This window comes from Polistes canadensis, unplaced genomic scaffold (genome assembly GCF_001313835.1).
Source record: "Polistes canadensis isolate GaletaPanama2010 unplaced genomic scaffold, ASM131383v1 scaffold_101, whole genome shotgun sequence".
Lineage (NCBI taxonomy): Eukaryota > Metazoa > Arthropoda > Insecta > Hymenoptera > Vespidae > Polistes > Polistes canadensis.
The window spans coordinates 369,548-397,405 of NW_014569648.1; the positions used below are offsets into that span (position 1 = coordinate 369,548).

The 27,858-nt window shown below is 31.2% G+C and overlaps 3 protein-coding genes across 10 annotated transcripts in view; 1 reads left to right on the forward strand and 2 right to left on the reverse strand.

Moving 5' to 3' along the window:
• Positions 1 to 1,633, forward strand: part of LOC106787447 (AP-1 complex subunit beta-1) — a 9,059-nt gene extending 7,426 nt beyond the window's left edge. For 5 of the 6 annotated variants that reach the window (XR_001381788.1, XR_001381787.1, XR_001381790.1 and 2 more), the window contains one exon: positions 1,532 to 1,633. The gene's annotated coding sequence lies outside the window, so the exon portion shown is untranslated. Of the gene's footprint in view, positions 1 to 1,464 lie in introns of all 6 variants that reach the window. The other variant, XM_014749795.1, reaches the window with a different exon arrangement.
• Positions 1,634 to 1,841: 208 nt separating this feature from the next.
• LOC106787450 (40S ribosomal protein S27) lies at positions 1,842 to 2,159 on the reverse strand. The gene has a single exon (XM_014749800.1). It carries the CDS (start codon positions 2,156 to 2,158, stop codon positions 1,901 to 1,903), a length of 258 nt encoding a protein of 85 aa, XP_014605286.1. The 5' UTR covers position 2,159; the 3' UTR covers positions 1,842 to 1,900.
• A 3,498-nt stretch (positions 2,160 to 5,657) lies between these two features.
• Positions 5,658 to 27,830, reverse strand: LOC106787463 (axin). 3 transcript variants are annotated; one of them, XM_014749830.1, is made up of 8 exons: positions 26,848 to 27,830; positions 10,670 to 10,825; positions 9,752 to 10,559; positions 9,141 to 9,305; positions 8,324 to 8,994; positions 7,855 to 8,168; positions 7,285 to 7,580; positions 5,658 to 6,998 (listed from the first exon to the last, which is right to left on the reverse strand). In XM_014749830.1, the coding sequence occupies exons 2-8, from the start codon at positions 10,752 to 10,754 to the stop codon at positions 6,872 to 6,874; spliced, it is 2,466 nt and encodes an 821-aa protein (XP_014605316.1). In that variant the 5' UTR covers positions 10,755 to 10,825; positions 26,848 to 27,830; the 3' UTR covers positions 5,658 to 6,871. The 3 variants fall into 3 exon arrangements, with proteins under 3 accessions (XP_014605316.1, XP_014605317.1, XP_014605318.1); XM_014749831.1 differs by lacking the exon at positions 26,848 to 27,830 and adding an exon at positions 12,411 to 12,615; XM_014749832.1 differs by lacking the exon at positions 9,141 to 9,305 and having other exon boundaries at positions 5,659 to 6,998; positions 26,848 to 27,829.
• Between the last annotated feature and the right edge of the window lie 28 nt (positions 27,831 to 27,858).

A 27,858-nucleotide genomic window follows, 5' to 3' on the forward strand; every position in this document is an offset into this window, starting at 1 on the left:
AAAATATTTCATGTAATCTTCAAGTTTGGAAACTTCAGGAGGCAAAAATACAAGCGAACGTATACATTTAAACAGATCAGATAAAATTAATCCTTCAATGAGACACATATTAAAACAAATAGCATAATAAGATTATGTATGTTGCTCAATATTGATCAACATTGAAAATAAATCAATTTAATATCGAAAACACGATACTTTTCGCATGATTTCGATACCTGTGTTACAACAAAATTGCAATATCAACAGATATTTCGAGATAGCTTAAAAATAATTATAACGAATTTATGAAATATGCTGTATTGAATGCCTCAAACACTGGTCGATCATTTCTACGTATGTAAGAAATATTTTTGTTATAATACACTTTTATGAATTCTTATAATAATGTAAAGGTTTAATGTTTAAAACAGTATATCTACTTACTTTTTTGTTTAGTATTTCACTTTACATTCAATAATTACAATCTCAACCACGTGTTCCCAGAACAAAGTTAAGGTCTAAAAGAACGAATAGCTGACCTATGAACATACAGTTTCTAGAGTGGCGTCCCTATAGTCATTCGTTAAAAATAAAATATAGTGTATTAATTTATTTTTCCAAATTGGATTGCTAAGTCTAGATAAAAATTGGACATGTTTTTTGTTTGACAAATTAAAAAATCATTAATTACGATAGAGAGCACTTAAGGATACCGAAAAGCAATAAATTATTTTATTAATACGTTATTACCAAGTACTTCTTTTTTTAATATTGGCTTTTTTTATATTATAATTTTTTTCATTGTATTACTAAAAATTGATTTAATTTTATTATAAATTATAAATAGTTTAATAGTTATAAAGTTTAATAATTATTTTTTCTTTGATCGTAATTTTGTTCTTCATGTGACAGACTCTTAAAAGGTAAGAATTTTAATATCTCATATAATTATTTGTATATTTATTTAAAATGCAAGAAGTTTTAAGCGACCGTGAATACTATATTTGAAAAACTTCAACTTCTCAGCTGTTTCCCACGTTGTTGTACAACAATTGGCATCCACCATTTTCTTTATTTTGCCGTCATCTTCTTGAAATGGACGACATAAACGTAGTGCATCTTTCAAATCAAAATTATTAGAACGAAACTTCGACAAGCAATTTGGAGGTTGTCGTTTACTTAATACAACTTCTCTGTAAATAGTACATAACTTGTTTCTGGCTTATACTAATACTCTTACGATAATAAAAATGCAAAATATGACGAAAATGCTCACTTTAATTTTTTATTTCTGATGTGAATCCAACAAAAAACTACAGACATATCAAAACACAAGATTTTTAGTAACGTTTGAAATATTAGTTGCTATAAGGTAAAATGATTTTAAGTTTAAATTGAGTCTTGTAAGGTTAGACTTTGTATCCTCTATATTTTAAAATTATTCAATACTACATTCTTAAAGATTTAAGTAATCGCGTTAAGATTAAAATTGCAAGAAATTATAGTTAAAATGTTACCGAATATTTGTTAAGCAATTTATGAAAATGACATGGWACATGTAATGCATATATAATATTCGATTATGATGTAAATTAACGTTTAATTGTTAAATAAGCTACAACAATTATTATTAAGATTATCTTGACATAAATTAAAAATAAAATTTAAAAAAAGAAAAGTAACGATCATATTAATACATAATATTTTATATAGTCTATATATTAAGTAATTATTTGCATATTACAAAAGTGTTCTACAGTCCATGAATGCGAGTCAAATACTATGAAATAGATGGATGTATGAATAAAAAGACACATATTTGCACGCAGCATACATTGTGAAAAAAATATATATACTCATTACAGTATAATCGTATTTATTTATCGAATGTAAAGAATAATATTCATGTCACATAACATTAACATTGAACCTTCCTTCTAAAGGAGCAACCTTCTGTTAATCGTGCTTTCCCACCAGTCGGTGTGCATAAAATWGTACGACATCCATCACACTCCACAGGTTTTTGGGCATGTGAAAAAATWGTTTTTATAGCATAGCATCCAGGACACTTAACATCCATAAAATAACTATTAGGTTTCTGCACGAGTCTCTTTAACTTGTGCTTCATTTTTTCCTCGATGGGACTTGGGTGTAAAAGATCACGAGCTAATGGCATTCTGAAATGAAAATATTTCATGTAATCYTCAAGTTTGGAAACTTCAGGAGGCAAAAATACAAGCGAACGTATACATTTAAACAGATCAGATAAAATTAATCCTTTAATGAGACATATTAAAACAAATAGTATAATAAGATTATGTATGTTGCTCAACATTGAAAATAAATCAATTTAATATCGAAAACACGATACTTTCCGCATGATTTCGATACCTGTGTTACAACAAAATTGCAATATCAACAGATATTTCGAGATAGATTAAAAATAATTATAACGAATTTATGAAATATGCTGTATTGAATGCTGCAAACACTAGTCGATCATTTCTATGTATGTAAGAAATATTTTTGTTATAATACATTTTTATGAATTCTTATAATAATGTAGAGATTTAATGTTTAAAACAGTATATCTACTTACTTTTTTGTTTAGTATTTCACTTTACATTCAATAATTACGATTTTAACCATGTGATTACTGAACAAAATTAACCTTTAACGATTCGTGGTCTCCGCTACGTACACATCGTTTGCTTGTTTAGTAACTTTAAAGGTAGGATCTAAAAGGACGAATACCCATCATATGAACATATAGTTTCTAGAGTGGCGCCATTGTAGTCTCTCGTTAAGAGTAAAAAAATACTTGAATCGTATTCGCCCAAGATAAAGTATTATATTGTAGTGATTTAATTACAATAATTATTGTGCATAAATATTCGCAGACTAAATGCATATATGTATACGATTTTTTTTTTACCATTGAATTGTATTTAAAAATTTGAATATTCAAATTTTTGACAGCATAAATTTCGTACTTGACTTTATAAAATGTAATTAGAAAAAATGTACTATTAATTGTAATCCAAAAATGAATTAATAGTGATAACATAAATTTTATTAATTTGAAAATATTTGGAGAAATAGTTTTTTTTCTACTTAATTGTTTTATCCTGTTATTGTTTGTTTTTGTGTCTTTTTTTGGTTTTTCATTTTGTTTTTTTGTTAGAATTGGAATGATATGACGGTATGTTGAATAAAAAAAACAAATTAGATTATCTATTATTTGCATAAATTATAATTTATTTCCTATCTTTTTCTTGTTGCATGGTATTGAAATCGAAAACGTAACTATTGTAGTATTAAATACTCCAAGTATATACAGCCACTGTCATGATATGTAAGATTGATTTGAAAAATTAGATTTGCAACGTGTATTAATTTACTTTTCCAAATTGGATTACTAAGTTCAGGTAAAAACTGGACATATTCGATTGACGAATTATAAAATTCTTAATTATGATAGGGCAGTTAAGGATACCGGAAAGCAATCAATTATTTCATTAATACGTTATTACCAAGTATTTTTTTTAATATTAGCTTTTTTTATATTATTATAATTTTGTTCATCGGATTACTAAAAATTGATTTAACTTTTGATATCCCTAAAGCACGCGTACAGATGTTCAAAGAACATTTTTATAAAATTCATAATGGCCACTTGCATTTGATTGATTATACATTAATATAACAATCGATGTTACGTCTTTCAAAATACAGATCTTTCGGTTGTAAAATCGGTTATTATTTAATTACACAATTAACATCATTTTTTGCAAGGATATTTTTTCTCCTTTTTCTTCCTTTCTTTTTAAATATCTGCGGTGATAATTCTATAAACATTATTATTATATTTATTTATTGGTCGGCCGGACATTTTGGCCGGTTGATCGTTTAAATGGGTCGCAGAATGATATATATGTATAATTATCATGCGAATTTTAATTGCAGTAAACATTAATAATTATAATAAGTATCGAGGAATGATCGTACGTCCATTTTACGAATTAAAGAGAAAAATTTTTTCTGGTGGTTATAAAGAGCGGTCAAGGAAATTTCTTTTTTATAAATTACGAAAATTAATTTTGTTCCTTGTTACTTTTCTTTTTCTTCTTTTTTTTTACTTTTAATTAATGGACAGTAAAATGCAGGATACAAAAGTATTTTGTAATATGATGTTTCCTATTATGATTTTGCATATACAAATAATGCTCTCATCAATTCGGATATGTAAATACATGTCTTTCGCAATCACGATAGATGGATTTCTTGTTTTTTCCTCTTTCTTTTCATCTGTCCTTCTTTCTTTTTCTTTTATAAATAATTCGTTAAAGAAACGCATATTAGAGTGATGCCTGTGAAAATTTGATTTCAAAATGCCCTCTCAATCTTTCTCGATAGAAGCGCTAACTAGCGATAGAACTTTCTTACTAACTCGACAAAATGCGATGATTTTCTTCGTACATGTGATTCTTTTCACAATTTTTCATTCTTAACTTTATTACACCCCTCAATGAGACAATATATCAACAAAAAATATTTTTGTTTAATGTAATTCATTTGAGTAATAGAATATATTGAGATAAAATTAAAAATTATATATGTATACACTGAGGTATCAAGTATTTGTGTAGTAAGAATATATTTTTATATTCTTACTATATAAATATTTAAATCTCTTACTGCATATATAAATAATCAAATAACATACATTTAACGAGTAATAAAACAGAGACATCAGATGATGATCGATTTTTGATTAATGTTAGAAAACATAAAATGTTAAAGATAAATTGTAAATATATTTTCCAGGCTTGTTTTTTGTAATTCTCTTTCTTTTTTTCTTTTCTTTTTAATTTAAAAAAAATGAGAACTGAATACATTCGAAACAAAGTTAGAAATAAAAAATTATAAGACATTGTATCATTTATGAGCTATCCAACTTGAAAACATTAGGCACTACTGTTTCCCCTTTAAGACAATTTTATATTCCAACCTCTGAAATTACAGCATGATTAATGACATATATTAAGGCACTTAACTTATGACTACCATAGTTATTGTACTACGATTAATCCATCGGCTTATCCAATCGTTAACGCAACAAAATCATCCCCGTTGTTCTCTTGTGCCCAGTCATTGAAATTAACTGAATATAAATACATACACATATATATTAACTTAATAAAAACATTGTTAGCTACCATCACTCTTAAAAATTTGATTTCATTAAAAAAAAAAAATTATAATTAGAATTATTAATTTATTATTTTACTTAGTACTTATATATATAAGGTACCTCACGAAATCATGACGATAATAATAAATAAAATACATGATATATAGAAGAAGAAGAAAAGAATATAAGAATGCCTATATAATAATAATAATAATAATATAAACGAGCTCCATGTTCATTTTTCACATACAAATAATAGAAAATACTTTTATAATAATTATTAAATTATTATTATTAATAGGAAGATCAACGAGGATTCTTAGGGATTCGAATCAAACAAAATGTTCGAATAAAAGTACAGCAAATGTTTACATCGAAGTAACATTACAATAGCATTTTTCTTAATTCATTGAAATTAATTACAAAAAAAAGAAAAAAAAAAAGGAAACAATTCCATTTTTGTAAATGTGATAATGCATCATATATACGATGAATATCATAGACAGAATAAAAAATATTTTCTTTGTCTTGTTTTAGTAAAATTATTAAGTATATAACAGGCCGTGCGAATTAGGAAGTTTCTACTTTGTTTTGTTTTTTGTTTTTTAAATTTGCAGTAAAAATATTGTTATTAAAGAGTATCGTTAATAATATTATAATGGAAGACACTAGTTCGTGTAATTATATCTTTCTTCTTAGGTAAATACAATTGATTACAACAATAAACTCCCGTGTAACGCAATTCTTATATAACGTGCTATATAAGAAAAAAATAAATTAATTTTTCAGTAAATAATTTTTAGTTACTATTGTTAAATAATTAAAATAAAATCGATCAAGCTATCATCCAGTTTTTTCAATTTGCTATATAATCTATTTTTAACAAAGTTTGATTGCCCCAATAAGTAAAATGTACAAAACAAATTGAACACGACGATAGTCATCGAAGCATGTTATTTATATTACATATAATACGTAATGTATTAACCGCGTTATACAGGAGTCTACTGTACTATAAAAGTGAAAAAATTGGAGATTCAGATGATGACGCTATTAATAATAGAGTAGAATGAAAAACGAATTATTTTTCTAATTCTGTCATCTAAAACTTATACTTTTTATCAATGACAATTATGTGAACACAATTTTGTAGGCCGTTGGAAGTAGGAATAGATATATTTTGGGAACGGTGCGTCTTTCTTTTCTTTTATCCAAACCATATACATATGGTGTTTGGATTAAAATGGAATCATAAAATGAAAACAATAAGAAGAAAAGATATCATTGACAGTGTTTTTAGCCAAAAATACAATGGCTATTACAAAACGACAAGATGATGATAGGAAGCCAGTTTATCTTTCTTTCTTTTTTTTGCTTTTTCTACAATACATAAATTGAGATGATTTTTTTCTTTTTTTAAATATAAGATACAATATTCCTAAATTATAAAGCAAATAAAGAAAATTCTTAAATGCAAAAATAGTGATAGTAGCTTATAATAATAATTAGACTTGCGGATTTATATATATATATAATATATATATATACGGTCTCCTTCCATATCGTCGCAAATAAATTCCTCAAATCTACGACTAGGTTAAATTCAAGGCACACGAAGGTGACCCCGTCAATTTGACGATTAGGTAAGCCGATGGGTTAAGACAATTTTTGCTCAACATATGCTTTATCAGTCTATCACTCAAGCGTCTTAACTTGTGCCATCACTTTGCCTTCCCATAATGGCAGAATCTCAGAATCATCTGTTATTTCTTCTTGTATAACTTTTACGTCTAAGTCTTCGCACTCGGTTTTAAAGAAATATCTGAAAAATAACATAACATAAAAATGAAAAATAATTCTATTTTATTTATATGTACTACCTTTCCCTCTCCACAATATATTATATGTATAATATATTTTATTATTATTATTATTATAATTTTTATTGTTGTATGAATATATACGTGAAATATGTATTTTAATTTTATAATAATATCTATACAGGATGGAGTATTTAAATCTGTACTTAAATGCCTCATCCTGTGTAGTAAAATTTTTTTGTCTTTCTTACAAATTTGATATGAGTTAATTAATTATAATATACATACCGATAACTGCCCTTTTTCGGAAGGTATTCCTTAAATTGTTTTAACGTGACGTTACGACCAGGAATTTTGGTTCGATAAGGGAATTGCTCATCACAGAAACTGAACACAACGGTGGTGAAATCTCCAGCATCTTGTTTAGTCTTTTTTAACGTAGATTGATTCGATTGATTGCAACACTGACTCTGTACAATGGGATCATGTGCTTGTTTTGATGTACTTGCATGCCGTTGTTTACAACAACCACGTACCTTTTCTTCTTCTGCTAACCTTCTTCGTGCCTCTTCCAACTGAGTTGCCTGTTCATAGACAAAGACGAACATATATTTTATATGCATGCATACATAAAAAATTTCAACTTCTTTAACACCAAAACTACTGAACCAGTTAAACTGACTAGTTTGAAAATTTTATTTTAAAATTACTCTTAATGTCAACCATTTGTATTAAAGAAATTTTTCATAACTTTTATTGCAATTGTAAAAAAATTGAATCTTAAAATCAATTAAAAGCTTCAGTTTAATTATTTAGAAATAATATCGTATTACGTCAACACAATTTTTAATACTGTACCGTATGTGGTTGTGGTAAAGGAGGCATTCCAGGATCAGCAACAAATGGTTGTGCAGGTACACCCCAACTTTCCCTACTTGTTCGTTCCAGGGAACCACTTCGAGATCCGTATTTTTTACCATGCCGGCTATGCTTAGTATCAGCTTTCTTAGTATCTGATTCTTTCAACCAAGATAATAGACGAATATCTTTGCACACGTTCAATGGTGGAGCATCGCTTACAACGCTCACACCGCTGTCCGTTAATTCTGTCATTGATTTTTTTGTCGAGGATCTTCTTGTCATATCTAATCTTCTAAATCTTTGATCATGAGCTGCAACATGTTGAAATACTTTCTGATGTAGCGGAATGAAGTAAGAAAGAAATTTATAGAACAAGCAAATAGATATAAAATTTCTTATAATTTATAAACAAAAAAATCGTTAGTACTTTTGGATAAGAAACAATGTAATTAAGATAATAACACACCTTGAAGATAAAAATCCTGTTTATGGAGGGAATCTGCATAATCGGATGGCACGGATTTTGATTTAGGAAAGTAACCAAATTCATGAACAAGCTCACTACCTTCTGGAAAGTCGTGAATATTCCCGCTGTCCGCTGAGAAAGTAGAAAACACGTCTTTTTCTTTCCTTTGTTTGTACGATCTTGGGTAACTATGCATGGGACGCCTTCTTTCGGGCGAATGTGTTCTAGGTGATAAATGACCAGGAGATCTGGAAGGTGTTAAATCCGACCAAACTCTTGATACGTGCTGATCTAAAATCGCCTGATCACTATCTTCATCGGTTAATGATTTTTCTCCTAGAGCATCGGCAAGGTCTTTAGGAGCACTATTACCAGGCAAGGCTTCCATGGAATTATCTACACTATGTAATTCGCTTTCTTGTAAATGACGATCAAGTTTTTCTTGCGTTTCTCTATCTCGTCTAACATCTTCCAATTTTTTTATAAGAACCTGTGCAAACTCTTCTGGATTTGAAGGTTGCATGAGATCTCGCGGTACCCGTTGTGTTCGAGGTATGATTGCATGATGTGCGATTGGATCGCGATTTAAATTGGCTAATTCCTTTACTCCTCTAGATTGTCTCGAATATTGTTTTTTACTACGTTGTCTGCTGCCCATTGACATTCCATCGCTGAGAACATAATAATAAATTTAAGATATTTTATAATTATTATATTGTTACATCGTCTACTCCGCGTGTACACAAACGTGAAAAAAAAAAGAAATTATTACGTTTTCCTGTTTTTCTTTCCGTGCAAAATAAAATAACAAACTTACACAGATGAGTCAGTGATGGATATATTGTCTGATTCAGTTCGTGCATCGCTGCTTAAGCTTTGGAGTTCTGAATCTTGTCTGGACACTGGATTGTAGGAAGAATATTGTGTGTGCAGTCTGGATACGTGCATATGATACGGACTAGCTCCATGTTGCAAGTAAATGCTTTAACGTCACGCAAAAACAGCAAACAAACGAAAAAAGAAACAGAAAATATATAAATAAAAATAAACAAATAAAATAAAACTAGAATAACTTTATCATAACTGATAATGTTAAATAATAACTGATTGATAAGTAAAACGACATTAAAATATGAGCGTGCTTTACATTCAATATAAGCTATAGGGTCTTTGTACAAAATTTATTTTCGTGTGAATCTAATTAACATATTATCTATGATTACAACAAAAATACTCTATATTATACATATGTTATATTTAATATTAAATCAATTTTTATTTTTCGGCAAAAATATTCACACAAGCTTAAATATATATATTAATAAAATTCAAGCATTCACACAAATGTATTTGATGATGTCATAAGAACCATCGAAGCTATCAAATAAAAGCCAATACTCTTGTAATAAGATATAATAATTTATTTACCCAGCACATGCTTCTGGCTTAGGCCGTACATCCATTGCTCTAGTCTGTTGAGTAGCTATCAATACATTTTTGGTTAGCCTCAGCTCACTTCTCAATTCTCCAGGTGTCTCACTCGCTGAATGCGAGCTGTGCACAGAGGTAACAAACTCGCTATCCTCGTGTACAGTAGGTAGTAAGCTTGGTCCACAGGAAACAGACATTTCTCGACTAGAACCAGAGCTTGGACATCCACCAGAGTCTGGATTTTGGGAATTCTGTACATATTGGAGATACATTTCTGACCGAAGGAAGTTTGGGTACGTAGTCTCATTGATGAGACGTTCCACTTGTATTTGTACAGCATCAAAAACCTTCTCATCTACTCTTCCTTCTTTTACACGACGATTAGCCTCTTTTCTTACATCTTCTGGTATGGCTAGCTGAGACTTGAGAAAAAATTTTCTGTAAATAAGCTTAACCAGATGATGTATTCTATCTGGATCGCTTTGTTCTTTGAGGCCTTCACAGGCAAACCAAAAATTAAGCGGATTCGCATGTGGTTTGCCTTCTTGATCCAGGTACTTTCTAAACAGTTCCAAACCAACTGAATCCTGCAGTAAGGAATGCAGGTTTTTGGCCCACCGTAAACAAGGAGGAGACGAATCACACTCCATAGTGGTGGTTCTACAACAACCTTCTGGCTCAAAACCCAATGGTGCAGAAGCATCGCAAGAACCCAATGCTGTTGGTGTTGCTAAAGAAGAACGTCTAGGGGTCAGAGCTGGACTCTGTGGACGGAACCTACTTACATGACCTCCTGTTTCCTCTCCTATATTAATAAATTCATTTAATGTTGTCATTTCTATTAGTATATGTACTACATCAAATCCATACTCAATATAAGTAAAATTTACAAATTTTTCTTTATTCAATTCTTACCAGGCACTGGTGGCCTTGGAGAGTTCTCATTGAAGCAACGTGATTCGTTTTGCCGAGATCCACTCATCCTATCTGTTGTAGCCATCACGTATTATTTTATTATCTAAACTTAATTGTGGCCCACGACGTCTCTTAGTGGACATGATTATTCCAAATCTACAAAAATAAAATAATATTAATATAAAATCTGTAAATAATATGTAATATATATATAACATAAAAATACAAACAAAATAAAAAAAGGGAATAATTATAGATAGCTAGTATTAATATGAAATCTGTAATATATTGAACAACAGAGTTTAATATGCAATAAAAAATGATGAATATAAAAACAAATAAATTGAGAAAAGAATTATATAGCAATTATTAGTGTATTAATGTGAAATCTGCAATAGTTCATATTATTCCAAGTTATTGTACAATGTGGAATTGAATATGCAAACTAAGTAAAATATGATAAATATAAAAATAAAAATACAAATAAAATAAAAAACAAAATTATAGAAAGTATTTTTAAATCTAACTTCTGTATTCGGTTATGGTAAACAATATAAGCAAAATTATTCTATTGTAATGACATAGAGAAAGTTTACATGTTTTTATTTAGAAAGCATTATATTATATGTATAAGCTATTTTTGGTGTTATGCAAACAATAGTGCATCATATATAAATGATAACTATGTCATTTGTAGTAATGAAAATGTAATAATAATGACTATTAATCAAAAATTAAGTAAAAGAGACAAATGCATATAACTTCAGTTCTGCGAAATAGAAATAGAACCAAGCGCAACCGTGCTCGTATTAGAATCATAAAACTCATAACATCAATGTCGAACAAGGTCCCAATACTTTCGAACAAAGAACCCGAGCCTGGGCCGTGGTTAGTGGATCGATGGAGCTCTGTGGTGAGTCATATACGAATTCTATATCCCACCAAGATTTTCTGTTCTAAAGAAGTATGGAAGTAAGGCTCTGTATATATGCCCATAGTCTACCTTCCAGCAGTCTGCGCATCGAGAACCACCACTCTGTATACCCCTCTATTGGACTGCGCACCATCTTTGTGTAGTATTGATCGACAAAAATTATAATGTAATCCATTGAATTATCTGGACCTACCTAGGAAGTATCATGATATATCGAAGAACTGTTTGGAATACTTATGGAATAAGAATCCGATAGGCTGGAAAACTAATACTTAAGTTATAATGGTATCGAGCTAGACCTAAGGGAACAAAAGACCTTAAAAGGTAGCCTTTTGTTAAGAAGAACCATAGAAATTTGATTTCTTATAGATCATTTTTTAGGTTTAATATAGACTAAATCTCATCTTGTAAACTTTGCGCACCTTATACAATGAAATTATAGAAAAGATAACGTACTCATATTATTTTTTAAATATCTTGATAAATTATTGATTGTAGTCATTGTATATAACTACGATAAGCATAATAACATTAGCAAGAGTTATGTTTATCATATAACTAGTATATATGGTAACGGTAGTAGTAACATGTGATAAATAATGAATATCTATGTACAATTTCAGAGCGCTATATTTACTTATGTTTTTTTAGTTTCTCTATCATTTAAAGCAGCGAACCACGATGAATGGAAAAATGTAAACTCAAGTTCTATGAAAGAGAAAGTATGAAATGAAAAGCTGTCATAATGAATCATCTCACTCCACCGCACTTTTACCTGACTCAAGGGATGGTGAAAAGCTTACATACCCATTTTGACGGCTACCCTCTGTAGGTAGGCTTGAAATATACACAAGCTTAATAGGATCCGTTATGAGTTCAGTATAAGATGCTATTATGAATTATTGTCGTCTAATATAAATGATTCTTCTATCTTTCCAACCATACGATACCATCGATAACACTGCTCGCAGTAAACTGAGCTACGGTAGCGTCCTGGCCAGGACTGAGGGCTACGTCAATAGAAGGGGGTTGGAATAGGTAGGGAGTATATAAAATCCTGACAGATTGCGAGCTGCGCAGACTAGAAATCTATACTCAAAGGTAATAATTGAAACGGGCTGAAGTACGCTAAGAATTGCTCAAACTATATAGATAGATATATGAAGTACATATAAGAGCGTACATTTCTATTCTCATAAGCATCTTATATAAGAATGGTAATACATTTTTCAAACCCGCATGTAAAAAGAGATTGGTATCTCACATTTTAACTACGAGAAGTATTAACGCATCTTTACTCAAGAAACTTTCATTCTTATCGTGTAAAATACTAATATACCTAGAGCATTTAGTTCATTATGATCAATCATGATTTGACACTTTGATGTCCAACTTTCATCGAATACATTGGTTGTGACACCAATGTGGTACCAGTGAACGACATGGTGTTAATAAATCATAAATTGGGCTTTATTTAATAATACATTAATCATATTATAATATTAAGTGATTTCACTTTGAACATTTCACCCTATGTTTCTGATTCAGTAATATGTTTATCTGTTAAAAATTACTATGATAAATAAAAAAAGTATATGAAATGAAGCTTTTCTAAATTAGTTATTACTTATTTCGAATTAATATACATATATACTGTATAATTTGTATATATAATACTGTATAATATATATATATATACTGTAAAATTTGTAAAACGTCTATTATCATTATTATATTTTTAATTTTATAAGTAACAAATTATAATAATATAAACATATTACTTTTTCTCGAATAATTCGTTGATAATACTTGGTTTAGAAATTAAAAATACTTAATGATATAAATTGTAACTCTTCTCCATCTTCATACAGGTTTTCCACTTCAAATTAACCCTTTTGCAAATCTTATTGATTTTTGTGCCAATCAAATTTATTCTTTCATCTTTTGTTAATTGTTTGTACAGCGAATTTGTTTTGCAAAAAGGTAAATGTTATTTGCAAAAGGATTAATTTGAAATGCAAAAAGATGAATATGATCTGCAAAATGATTAATTTAAAAAAAAAGAATGTATACACTTATATACTACTTTCTTCGGATATATCAAATTAACTAAAGCATACAAATTTTGATCGATAGATGTCGCGAAAATATATATATATGTATATATATTTGTACATGTGAGTATTATGTATATATGATGATGGTTTAACTGAATATCGTTAGACATACAAAGTTTTCAAGTTTAAATGGCCTTTAAAGCGTGAAAATAATGATTTCAATTTACAGCTTAACCACTTCCCCACATGCATCACCCTCACTTTTAATTTTGCTTAATGATGTCTGTCGGTGTAATTATTTTACCGGCGGCACCATAAGATATAATTATACGCGGGCGAATACGCTCAGGCGTAGAAAACTCGTTGATAAAGTCGATCCACTAGATAACTTTTCCTTCGCCCGCAGATAAGAATCATTACATGTTCCAATCTTTAACTACTAGTAATTATCGACAATACATATACAATACTGGTTTTGCACTTCAAATTCATCCGTTTTCAAATGAAGTTCATAATTTTCGAAAAATACAATTTTTTTTATAGAATTGTTTAATTTTCTTACAATCTAAAATCCAACTGGTAATTTACTTGGACAATTTTTTGAGTTGTTTTTTTTTTTACCAAAAATTTGATTTGCAATAAGTTTAATTTAGAATCCAAAACCTGTATATATTCGTTATACACAATATAAGATATATTTTAAATAATACTTATTAATGATTCAATGATTATATTAATGATTTTAATCCATGTAGTATGTAAATCTTTAAATAAGATCTTATTTTATATTTGACTTATAAATATCAATTTATCTGATTCAATTTGATTTTCAATTTTTTTCAATCTTTGTGGATTAGTTTTGTTTGACATTGCATTCCCCACCGCCTACTATCTTTCTCTTACTCCTTCATTCCAACATTTCTCTTCTTTTTTTCTTGCCGATTTTTCTAATCTCTCTCGAAAAAGAAATAGTTGAGGCATATAATACGAGTAAGGTTTTACTGATATTGAGATTTTTTGAAGCGTATAAGGAAGTTGAATCTATGAAAAGTATCAATGCCGTTCATCTGGAAACATTTCTCGGTTTTCACTATACTAAAGAGAACGATATTAAAATGAACGCATGAACGATTTGAAGGACCAAGAACGACGAATGGATACCAGAACCTGCAATGCAACCTTGATAACGCGCGAGGTGCGAATATAATGCGGTCAAATTTAAAAATGTTCTTTTTGCGCATATAACTTTTCTTGCACATTTTCTTGTGTGTATATGTAGTAAATTTTAAACATATACGTGTCGGTAATTATAACAGTGAATCAATTGTAAGTCAAGAATTAGAAAAATGAATATTTTATGATTTATTTTATAAAGTAAATCATAAAATAAATTTGTATAATTCTGTGACTTAGACCTTTATAATAATGACCAGCACATATATTTTCTTTTTATTTCACCGAGAATAGTGGAAGCACATCGGGAGCGCAGATGATAGTCGATAGGGAAATGGAAAGGAGATGTGACGATAAAAATAAAAATAAAAATAAAACAACAACGCTACACTTTGAATGCTTTAGTTTTGTACGAAACAGAAAAAGAAGAAAAAGAAAAAACAAGAACCAATTGGCCGGTGGTATCGCATGATCTTCGAACTACCAGCTTCATGGCATTATCACCATAAGACTGTTGTTCGCAATGAAATCATTTATTTTTTTGTCCAATGCAATCGAACCCAATCGCGAATCGAAACCAACAAGAAAAATAATTCAATAAAATAATTACAAATAGCTGATTGATATAACAATTTCTCAAAATGACTCGGAATATACATATAAGTTTATAAATAGTAATTAAAAAAGAAATTATTCCAAAAGGAATTATAGGAAGTAAAATTTGATTTTATTCCCAATGGGGAAGGAAGGGAAAGTGATAATAGGGACTGATACATAGATTTTACACACCAAATTCAACTTTTTGCAAATCAAATTCAACCTCTAAGGTACGGTAAAGTAAAGACAAAGAAAGGAGAAAACATATTTTGAATGAGTGCGTTATTTAGGAATTACAATTATTTCTCTCTCTGTGCGCGCGTGTGTATATATGTTCCTACGTGTTCGCCTATATGCGTGTATTTGTATATATGTGTGTGTGTGTGTGTGTGTGAAAGCAAAGAAAAAAGTATAAAAAAAAGCACACCGCAATGTTTACGAGGATAGTCCTTACGTTCACCGAGCTGAATCGCGTCGAGCTACGCTGGAAGGGAAGCAGGTCTCTCTCTCTTTCTTTCTCTCACTAACTCACTCACATTCTCTCTCTCTCTTGCTCGCTATGTTCCCCCCTCTGCTTCTCTTTCTCTTCTTACCTGCTTCTCTCTCTCCCTCTCTCTCTTTTTCTCTTTCTTCAAACTCGAGTCTCTGAAGCGTCGAGAGAAAGAGAGAAAGAGAGAGAGAAGGAAAAAAGAAACGGATAAAAAGAGGGTCGGGGAAGACGTAGGTTGCCCGGGCGGCTGCTGGCTGGCGGCATCGCTTGATGTACGTCGGGTCCGTAATTACAGGTTTTCGGAACGCTTCGCTCAGCCAAGCCATGCTGCTCGAAAGTCAGGCCCCTTCTTTCGCTGCTCGACATATCGGGTGTTTCAAATGTACGCTCCTTTTATGAATTTATCTGAAAGACCGAAATCGGAGAATGTCAAGATTCACGTGGTCGCTTGGTATATGTCCGAAATATTAATGATAAGAATAAACCCAAATATTCGGTCTTTCACCGATATATTTGATATGCGTTAACGAGCGACCATGTGAATCTTGACAGTCTCCAATTTCGGTCTTTCATGGTAACATGTATACAACGTTATTCCTTCACAATTTCTCCGATTATATTTACAATATTTTTTACTTATTTATATTATTTATATTTATCACATATGATGTATATGCATATATTTTGTTATGGTTCTAGAGGTTTGTATTGTTAAAATAATTAAGATCTCGATTGATTTTTTTAAAATAATAATAATAATAATAAAAACGCTTAAATAGTTGTCTTGTATATAACGTTGATATATTATTTTTTTAATAATTGCTTTAATAATTTCAATAGAGATTTGTAATGTTCTATTTGTAGTAAGAGATATAAACACAATTGCTAATGATATAAATTTTAATTAACTTGATCATAGACAATTTTTTGAACGAAATAATATATATTTGTGGTGTGTGTTGTGTATGGTGTTCCTACAGAATAAAGTTCGTAGCTTCCCACATGAAAAGAAATGTCGGCGATATTCGTTTGTCACATATACGGTGACTCGTTTGAAAGAGCGGATTAGAGAATAGCTATTGTCCTATTGGAAGTATGAATGAACAACGATAGAGAATATGTAGTAGTTTATATGAACTCCATTGAAGATTTTTTTCAAATAACACTGATTACAGATACTCGGAAAGCAAGCACGTTCGATGATAAAGATATGTTTAGTAAAAGAATTGAAACGAATTACATAAGGCTCGTCTGTATTCTATGGAACGTTATATTTCCAAGAAGGACACGCTGTACATGTAGGTAAGATTTTCTTCGCCTGTCGAAATGTCAGTGAATACAAAAGCGAAAAGGATAGAGAGAGTACACTTGAATGCGACCGGTCCAGCTATCTTCAAGAAAAGAAAAAACACAAAATAGATAAAAGGGAAGAGGAAAAGATAGACGATAATCTTAGTAAAAAGAATAATAAGATTAATCTATTATCCTTAACTGACGTTCTAAGAATTTTTCCAACCATCAAATCACGATCCTTCTTATTCAGATAATAAAAAAAATAATAAAATAATAATTATATTTACTAATCCAAATTATACATGTCGAATTAAAATATATTTTAAACAAATTGTTGTGTTTGTAATATTCTAAAGCACAGCTAAGTATGAATGACTATATAATAATAATAAAAATATTAAAGTATGTTTATTAAAAATATTATATATATATTTTTTATTTATTTATTAATTAAAATCGATATTGAAAGATATGAGAACGCAATGTAAACAAGAATTCAAGTTATAATTCAATGTTTAAATTAGGGAATAAAATACTGAAACTTCTTTAAGAACATAACCTTCTAGCGTTTATGAAACGAAAGACTCACGTGCGGCTTACGATCGATTTAATCCTTTCAGACTCTTTTCGCCACTATCGACAGACCCCGGACCTTTCTTTTCAAAGCAGACTTCTTAATCCCTCTCTTTCTTTCTCTCTCTCTCCTCATTTACCTTCAAGTATTTGGTACTGCTTACCACCGCACATCTACCAAAAGTGCACGAAAATTCTCTACTTTCATGTTTAGAGTACGGACTATAGTAAGCAACTTCAATTACTGTATGCAATTTAAGAGCGTGGAAATGTAGAACTTGGTGTGTACCAAGAAATATTTATGCTAGTTATGAAAGTTTTATTTTCACGTTATCTTTCCCCCCCATTTTGCTGCGAACATCGTTTATTTTAAAATAACATTTTGAAATACATATTTAATTCCTCGGGTACATTTGATGGCCGAGATTCGTCATGCATTTTTGCTTAACAATAAGTTGAAAAAATTGAAGATAACTGCATAACTACAAACTATACACTGTGTCGAATTACAATATATATTATAAATTAAAAAAAAAAAGTTACTTGTACCCCATTTTTCGTATTGCTTACCGAGAAAATTGTATTAATATTTATTAGAAAATCAAAGAACAACTTCGAAAACGTACACAAAATCGTGAGGCACTTACGTGAGATGCAATTAATGTTTCACTTAAATAATCCCAAATTTCAATGAGCACACACAATAGGTATTGGTTTTATTATTGAGTTCCGATAAAATAGACGAGAAAAATAATAGATAGAGGTATGTCACACAAGCGTAAAGAAGAACGAAAGCAATAGGGCTGCTACCGGTTTTACAGAAACGTTTCAGTCACCGGCACCGCAACATCGTTGGCGGTACGCGTTCGTTGGTGGTATATCAGGAGCATTTTCCAACTACAGGCATTGAAGTCTCCACACATCAACGATGTATACACGGTCGACCGTCCTCGACGATACTGGTCTCCGTTGGATCGTTCTCGCGCAGGACTACCACACTCTTTGTAGAAATACTTGAGTATCTTACGTCTCCTCTATTGTATTTTCTAACTTTTAACGTTTCCTTGCTATATGCTTTTGATCAATACCGCCAGTATTGTTAAATTTCAAAATCCAAAGAATCCAAATGTATTATATACCAACGGTGCCGACGATTGTTTTTGATCAGAACAAGATATCTTTCGAAAAGATTTCACAGATAATAATTTATTACCATTAAATTGGAAACAACAAAAGTAAAACCGGATGCTAACTAAACAAAACGAACTATTCACAGTGAGTGCAACTTTAGTGTAGCGAATCGTAATAGAAAGAAAGCGTCAGAGAGAGAAACACGATATCCTGCAGAGCACGAAGGACACAGTAAGACCGAAACTATGGTGACTAAAAGGACGACGGTATCTTTGAACTTTTTCTTACTGTGCTTTTTCCCCTTACTAATACCATCACAGTTACATAAAACTTCAAAATTCGGGAAATCCAAAAATATTAAACTTGACGGATCTTAACAATTGTTCTTGATCACAAAAAAAAATTCTTCGAAAAGATTTCTTGAATTATTATTTATTACTCATTGGCAATATATTAAATATAATATATAAATGTACATACACGTGTGTGTGTGTGTGTGTTCGATGTAGTAAACCGTAATAGAAATAAAGTGAGAGAGGAACTCGGCACCCTACACAACACGAAGAACACGGCAAGACTGAAACTATGGTGACCGTAAGGCCGAGGAGGGAGAGGCACCGTCAGCCCCTTATGCCCCCATACCCTCCCTGTACCACAGAGAGACCGTTTCTTCCTTCTCACTCGCTTCCTCTTTCTCCTTCCATCTTTTTCTAACAACCTTTCTTCTTCCTGGTCTGTCGTCTTCGTCTCTACGCGGTTCTCCCTATCTTGTGACACCCTCTCGCCGCGCTTTCTTCTCTTCTGTCGACAAGGTAGGACAAAAAGGTGATATAGGGTTCAGGTATAAGGGCAGCGGATTCTAAAGAGTGGGTCCATGGTCTCGAAACCCGAGATTTTGTGGACGTGCCGCTTTTACTGATGATCCGTTCCATCCTTGTATCTCTTCATGACAAACTTTAATCCTTCTTCCTCGTATCCCAGCGTTTCCTATAGCTTTGATTTTTCCGAATATTCTCAAGCAAATCTCATTAAATATACCTTTGCACTTTTGAGTGTGCTTTTTTAATCTTTTCAAGAGAAACTTGTTGAAAAAGTTTCTTTAACTTCGAAGATCATTCCTTAGAGACATATATACCTATATACATATATCCAAATAAACGCTAACGCTAATTCATAAACGAATGGTTAGATAAAATTCGTTAAATCGAAGAATAAATGAAGGAAAGTCGAAAAAATGATAGAGTAAGTAAGAGGGCTCTCTCTCTCCCTCTCTCTCTCTCTCTCTCTCTCTCCATATTCACTGTTACGTCATGATACCGAAATAGAATGAATTCTCGTTTCTCAAGGTGGTCGTCGGTAGGAACCTTGAGAAAAAGCACTCGAGACTACGTTTTGGAGAGGGGTTGAGAGAAGGATAATAATAGTAGTATTATATCCTAGATTTCAGTACAAACACGCTGAGCTTAAGGGAAGGGTCAGAGGTGGACAGAACGTAGAGGTGCTTTCGGGTGGGGAGAGCAAAGATTACGAAAGAACAATAAGTGCGCGTAAAGAAACGAAGACTTAATGGTGCGTTTACACGTACTCAATAGAGACAGCCGGTGTGCGTATAGAGACGGGGTGGGATAAAGGGAGGGAGAGAGCCGGTCTCGAGAAAGCACGAAGGAGGGTTAGCCCGAAGAGAGGAAGGAGGAAATGTTCCTTTGATCTTGCCGCCGCACGCGATATTACGCGCGCGCACGAACGCACGCATGTATATTCGACGTTTGCATGTGGAAGAAGAAAGCGGCACGGCGCGCAGCCAACCAACCCGGCATATACCCAACACACAACCGATATACGCCGCCGATTTAATACATCTTCTTTTTCTTCATTTTTTTTTCCTGTTTCTTTTTTATACTGTTTTTTTTTTCTTTTCGTTTCTTTTCTTTTTCTTCTTCTTCTTATCTTTCGTTTAGTTTACTTTTCCTCGTTGAGATCAACTACGCCTTCTTCTCTCACCCTTTCGGTGGATATGTAACAATTGTATATATTGTTAAATAAAATGGCTTCACAAATTACTAGTGCAATTTTTTTGGAATGGAAATTGAGCATCTTATTATAATATGTCATTTGTTAACGATAACAATAGCAATAATACCTTTTTCTCTAGTTTGATAGGTAATTATTATATTGTACAATAGATTGATAATGTTACCAGTGCCATTTTGTTTTACGGAATTAAGCACTCTGTAATGTCAATAATTTTGCAAGAATCATTCCCCTCCTCCTCCTCACACTTTTAATGTATATGCGTAATAATTACATTGTAAAAATAAAACTTATATACTTATAATATAAAAACAAATTCAATTTTATAAATCTGACATGCCATTAAGAAAATTGTAATATTCGCGAGAAATGACGTTTCTTTAGAACTTCTCATAAGAAAGAAGCATGCATTGGTATTGGTAATATATTAACACATATTGTATTTATGTTTGTGTTATACGTATTCTCTACAGTCCTGTTACTCATATTTATATTCATACTAATATAATTTTTTAATATTATTTTCTTAATCTCAGTTTCAAAATCTTAATTATATATTACATGTGGCAACAATTCAAATTACATTCATTATTTCATAATTTGTACCTAATATTTAGGAAATGAAAATGTGTACCAATTGTATGCATGCATATATGTATTAATTTCATTTCATTTTCTTTATTTTTGATTAATTTATCGAAAATGTTTATTTTTAGAATTTTTCTTTCTACTTTCTGATTGAACTATACGTGCGGTCAGAAATCGTATAAAGAGAGCAAAAGAAATTCGGAAATCAGTTAGTTAGTATCTTTACAACGAACAACATACGTTTTGTATGTTAAACTAGAATAAACTTATTTGAATCCAGGTCTCCCAAATATTTTCCAAATCTTTATTTAAACCTACGATGACAAGCGAACCGTCTCGTAACAAATTGGTGACAGCGGTAGAGATTTTGTGAAAATTTAGTTGTTCCGTGGAATAGCATTAAAATGTCTCTTTAGTTAAGATGTAAGATTGGAATCTTGAGAATAAGAAGTATTCTACTGATACAGTAAGTGATTTATTTTATCTTATATTTGTTTATACAAAAGTATTAACTACGATAATAAAAAAATCTAAAATAATTTTCTAATAAATTTAAATATAAATTAAACAAGATTGTAATAAGACAAAGACATTTAATTGAATAAGTTTGTAAAAATTAATTAACAACAACAAAATAATTTACACTTTTTTGAAAACTGACTAGAGCATAGTTTTAACTTCTTTTGAAATTCATTTACAAAACTAATAAATTTATTTATAATAATGGCAGAATCACAAGAAATAATATATTAATAAATGGAAATAAAAGTTAGAAGTAAATTATTATATGATTAGAAAAATTAAATAATATTTAATAAGCTTGTAAAAATAATTAATATTAAATGTACACGGATTCTGAGGATATAAATATATACACAGCCGATGTTATGACTGACGATTTCATAAATGTTTATATAATACTGTTTTGCTTATTTTAATACGATTTCGATATACCCAGGAACGAATTAACCATATTATAGGAGGGATGATTATACGTTCTAATGAATCTATTATTGTGATGATACGCTATACATACTCAAAGAATCAATGAGTTTACATGCGCTCGCATGCATGTGTATGTGTGTACGAGGATTAAACAATGTATTATCATATAATAAAAAATGCACGAGCGTTTAACTAAATGTTAGAATATAATATTTATAATACAATGACCCCATAGTAGAGACTATAGAAAATCCTTATATCATGCAAAAAAATTTAATTGTTTAAAGAAATTCTTAGAAATCGCTATATTTGTTTATATATGCACAGAATTTAGCATAAATATCATGTTTATTTTTGAGACATTATTAAATTTATTTTGTGTTTTTTATTTTCTATCTTTTTTCTATTAAATCCTTTTCTATTTCTCAATAGAAAAGAGAAAAGTTAAAAACGATAATTACAAAGTAGTATAAACATATAGTTTAGATTTTAATAGTCATTGGGCGTTCATTGATACTTATAATCAATGGGAGTAGTCGAGCATTTTATACAATTAGTAGGTCAGTATATAGAAAAATATACGGCATAAGTTCTTCTCTGTGGACTCTCTCTACATTTTTATTTGTAATAGTGTTTATAAATTATAAAGCGGTTATTGAGAGTGTTACTTTTTCAGAATTTTGCAAAATTTCTATAATGCGCGACGAACAATAATTGTTTAAAACAAAACGTTTGATCTTCCTCGATAGAAAAGAATAGAAAAAAAAAATAAATAAATTTTACTAATATTTTTGTATGTGTATTACTCTCTCTCTCTCTCTGAAGCACTAAAAAATTAAATAAAAATCAAAATAAATCAAATTAAATAAATAAAAAAATTGTTTTTCAAGAAGTTCCAAAATTTTTTAACAAGATATAATGAAAAATAATAATAATAATAATAATTTTCTATTTCGAATAGATGCAGCTTTGATAATTTAGAACGCATGATATGTAAAGATTATGAGAAATATTTGATTCCGAAGAAATATTTAAGCGTTGCTCCCAAAGGTCGATCGATTTCTAAAGAAAAGAAAGGAGGGAATACTTTGAAGATTTGAAACCGGTAAAGTATCGAGAGAGATCATGGCGATAGTCAACGTATCAGTAAGTGCGCGGGTAAACGAGCGTGTGACAAAAAAGACGGGTAACGAAGAGGAATCGGCTCAGGAACATCAACTGAAACTTCAAAGGACTCTTTGAAGCTTTCCGCCCCGGCGTTACTATTCCCAGATGTCGATGAGCCCGTATTACTATACCAACTATATCTCAGAAATGCACAACATTCTTAAATACATATTGCATTGTACGATAAAACCGGTTTCCTTTTGATTAAAATATAGGCAAACAAACGTAAAAGTATCTAAGTAATAGCATAACTAAATATTTCTATCGTAAAACTTTTGCTTCGAATATTTTCAAGATAATAACGAAGAACGAATGAGAAAGATTTTCATAATGGATAAAATTGATTCTCTATTTGGATCTACAGAATGGTTAGAAAAAAAAACTGTCACAAGCTGTTTCTTTTAAAACTAACAAAGATATTTATTTTATATTCGTAATAATTAAATAGAACAAAATTAATATAAAAGGGCAAATTTTTTAGGGCACCACATTTTTTTTTTTATTATAAACATGATTAAACCTCTTTTTATCCGATTGTATATTTAATAAAAAAATTGCGCGAAAATATCAGAAATCGTTTTAATCTCATTGAACAAAAAAGTAATACTAAAGGGGGGAGGATAAAAGTACTAGCAAGGTAACTTACACTTCGCTCCTATACACAAACAGAGAGGGGTGGATAATTACAAGTAGTAAAGGGTGACGACCGTATCTTTTTTCTGCTCAATTACTTTCGTTTAACGAAATACGCTCGGGAGTTCACAATTTCATGATAATTCGAACAGAAAAAATTCATTTTTCAAAAATAATCTACGTTATTTTTCACGACATAACGAACGGTTGGAATAAAAATGATGTGAACTTTGAGCCGTCGTAGAAGCGAATAGCAGTTTGTTTTTCGTTTGGTTTCTTTTTTCCTTCAGAATTTTACAATGTTATCTTGAAATATTAACAATACAAATAACCCAAAAGACCCTAAAAGCCAAATTGATTTACTATTCTTATATAAGATAAAAGATCCCATTTTTGACTTCTTATAAAAACAGAATACTCCCTTTAAGATATTAAGTTAAATGAAATAAAGTAAAGTAACGTGATCGATGATTCAATTGAACCTTACCATTTGATTTTGAATAGTGTTAGGATACCAATTTGGTAGCTGGTGAACCTAAAATAATCTTCTTTTAAATTATCTAAAGTCAGACTGTGTTCTTAGAAACGGCAAGTCGTCTCTCCTACTACATGACAAAGTGGCGCGGTAAATGCAGCATGTCGCTCGTTGCTGGCTGCTGCTGACTTCACGAAAGAGAAACCAGAAGCGAGGAACGACGACGACAACGACGACGAGAAGGCTCGTACTTCTAACGAAACAATCATCGTTGCTTTAAATAAAACTACCGCTGCATTCGAGGTCTCCATCGTTTTACAATCATCCATCCGTTCCTATCACCGTCGCCAGCCACTACACCTCTTTTCTCTCTTTCTCTCTCACAAATGAAACACTCAATGCTATGTATTCGTTTATATTTCGGTTTTATTGGAAATTCTTTTCAGATGAATACCGGCAAAACCGCAACCAACGTACGCACCATGCTTTTTAACGATTAGTACAATTGATTTGATCAAAAGTTTCTCTTTCTATATACAAAATTCCTTATTATAAAGTATTCAAACAAAAATATTAGATTTTTAGTAATATGTGACTAAATTTATAATTAAATCTGGAAATATATATTCCTAAAAACTTGTAATACACTCTTCGTTAGCTTTGCAAAGTACCTATCCAAAAACCTAAGTTTTGCTTATAAAGCATTCCTATACGCATTAAAAATTTATTTCATCAATACATAAACAAATTAACTAAATAAAGATGCAAGTAGAATATTAAAGAAGCTTATTTAACCACACATTGGTCAATAATTAATTTGATCAATGGTTTAAAAATAGTATCTAACATATACTGCGTAAGCTTATTAAATCTATTATTTGATAAATAATACATCTAACTAAATAGACTTTAATAAATGAAAATGAACATTAAATTAGGTATAAATTTACATTTCTAATCTAATTGTAAGTCAGTTTTTTATTTACACGTTGAAGTCCAAGATTGTACATGGTAAGAAGCAAAAATATTTTTTCATAACATAATCTTATTAACTTAATAATTCAAAAAAGCCTTGTTATATCCTTAAATAGATTCATAAAACATTGACAAAACTTCTATTAATTCCAACATCATAGCGAACACATGATAATATGTTTTCTTTTCTAAGCAGAGCATTTAAATGATTCATCTTTTCCTTATAAACACACACTGGCTTAATAATAAAAAAAAAGCTATGTTATTTTCATAAAGTATTAATAGAGTTCCTATCAATCTGAACATCATAGCGAATACATGACAATATGTTTTTTTCTATATAGAATGTATAGTTGACCCATGTTTCCTTTACAAACTGGCTTCATCCCCTTCTTGTCTAAAGTATTACTTTGTGCTCCTTCCCCTTATTCTTATACCCTCTGGGCAAAATGCAAACTGCAGAAGCAGCACCAGTAGGAAAGAGTGAGGAAAAGAAAGAGGGCCAGATAAGAGAGAGAAAGAAGGACGGAAGGAAGGAAGGAAAGAAAGAAAGAAAGAAAGAAAGAAAGAACGAAAGGAAGAGAGAGAGAGAAAACACCAACAGAAGTGACATAGTGGAGGAGAGTGGGGTAAAAGCATGATGGACAAAGCCAGACGCATAAACATAATGAGAGAGAGAGAGAGAGAGAGAGAGAGAAAAAGATCACAAGACGATGAAGTAGCGTAGTTGGAGAGAGTAAAAAAATATCACAATTATCACCCCTATCTCAATTTCTTGCAAACAAGAATTTCTTCTAAAAGATCGTTAGACACGAGTAATTATGAAAACAAATTTGATGTATTATAGATAACTGTTATAGTATTTGTAGATAGACTGATATAGTTCAACTGAAATGCAAAAACGTCTTCCTCTGTATATGTACCTATCTTTCTTTCTTTCTTCTTTTCTATTTTTCTCTCTATCTCTGTCTCTCTCTTTATTTCTAGGAAGATGAGAAAAGGCGCGCGAGAATAGTTTGTCTTACGAATAGTAAAATGAACTAAAAAAAAAAAAAGAAAAATAAACAAATATACAAGCAAATGTAAGTGAAATATAAGATCGTACATGTGACTTACTGTTTTCGTAAACGGTAGAGGTCGTGTTTACCAATGCCACGACGGCGATGCGTTCCTTCGATCAAGCTGGAGGACGAGGAAAAGAAGGTGGTGGAGATGGAAGTCCATCCTTCGAAGGGTCAACTCGAGTTCGAGCTAAGATTCGAACGGTTAAGCTTGCACATCGCGTTTTACTATTACACTTTCTCTTTCTCAGCGGCCTCTTTCTTCTTCTTCTTTTTTCTTCCTTTTTAATTTTTTTACTTTCGGAGCAGCAACGATCCGGTATAAACTTCTTCACCACGCCAACGACAAAAGGACGATACACAAACCATACACGAGACGCACGAATGAAGGAACGAAAATGAATTTATTTATGCAGAAACGAATAAACGCACAAACGAACGCATGCACGATGAAACGCACGAACAAGCAACCGCACAACCGCACAATACCGTCGACTCCGCACCAAATGGATTCGTAAGAAACATATATACCACTATACTACCACTACACCACCACCATCCAACGCAACGACACGATGACGACGACGACGACGACACGCAACGACGGCGATGAAATTTTCAAGCAGTGGGGTATAGGTGAAGTTGTAGATAATACAACTGTGATCTCGAGACGACGACGGTGAATGCGCTTCACCGACAGGACGGTGATTCAATAGACGTATTATTGTATACGAAAATTTTCGTTTTTATAAAGAATTTCTTTTTTATCAGCGATGATTTTGTAACGATTAATTTGAAAATATTCCAATGACGATTACTGTTACTCCGAAGACAGCGACAAATACGATGACTATGACGATGACAGCGAAGACAACGACGACAGTCACAATAGCGGCGATGACGACGACGACGACGACGGCAACGGCGACGACGACGGCGACGACAGCCACAACAGCGGCGACGACGGCGACGACGACGACGTCTAAGCCATAGACGGCTTGGCTCGTGGGCCCGTCTCGGCCGCCATCGAGTACTGACACGAGTGCGCCACTATCACCCTCTAGCG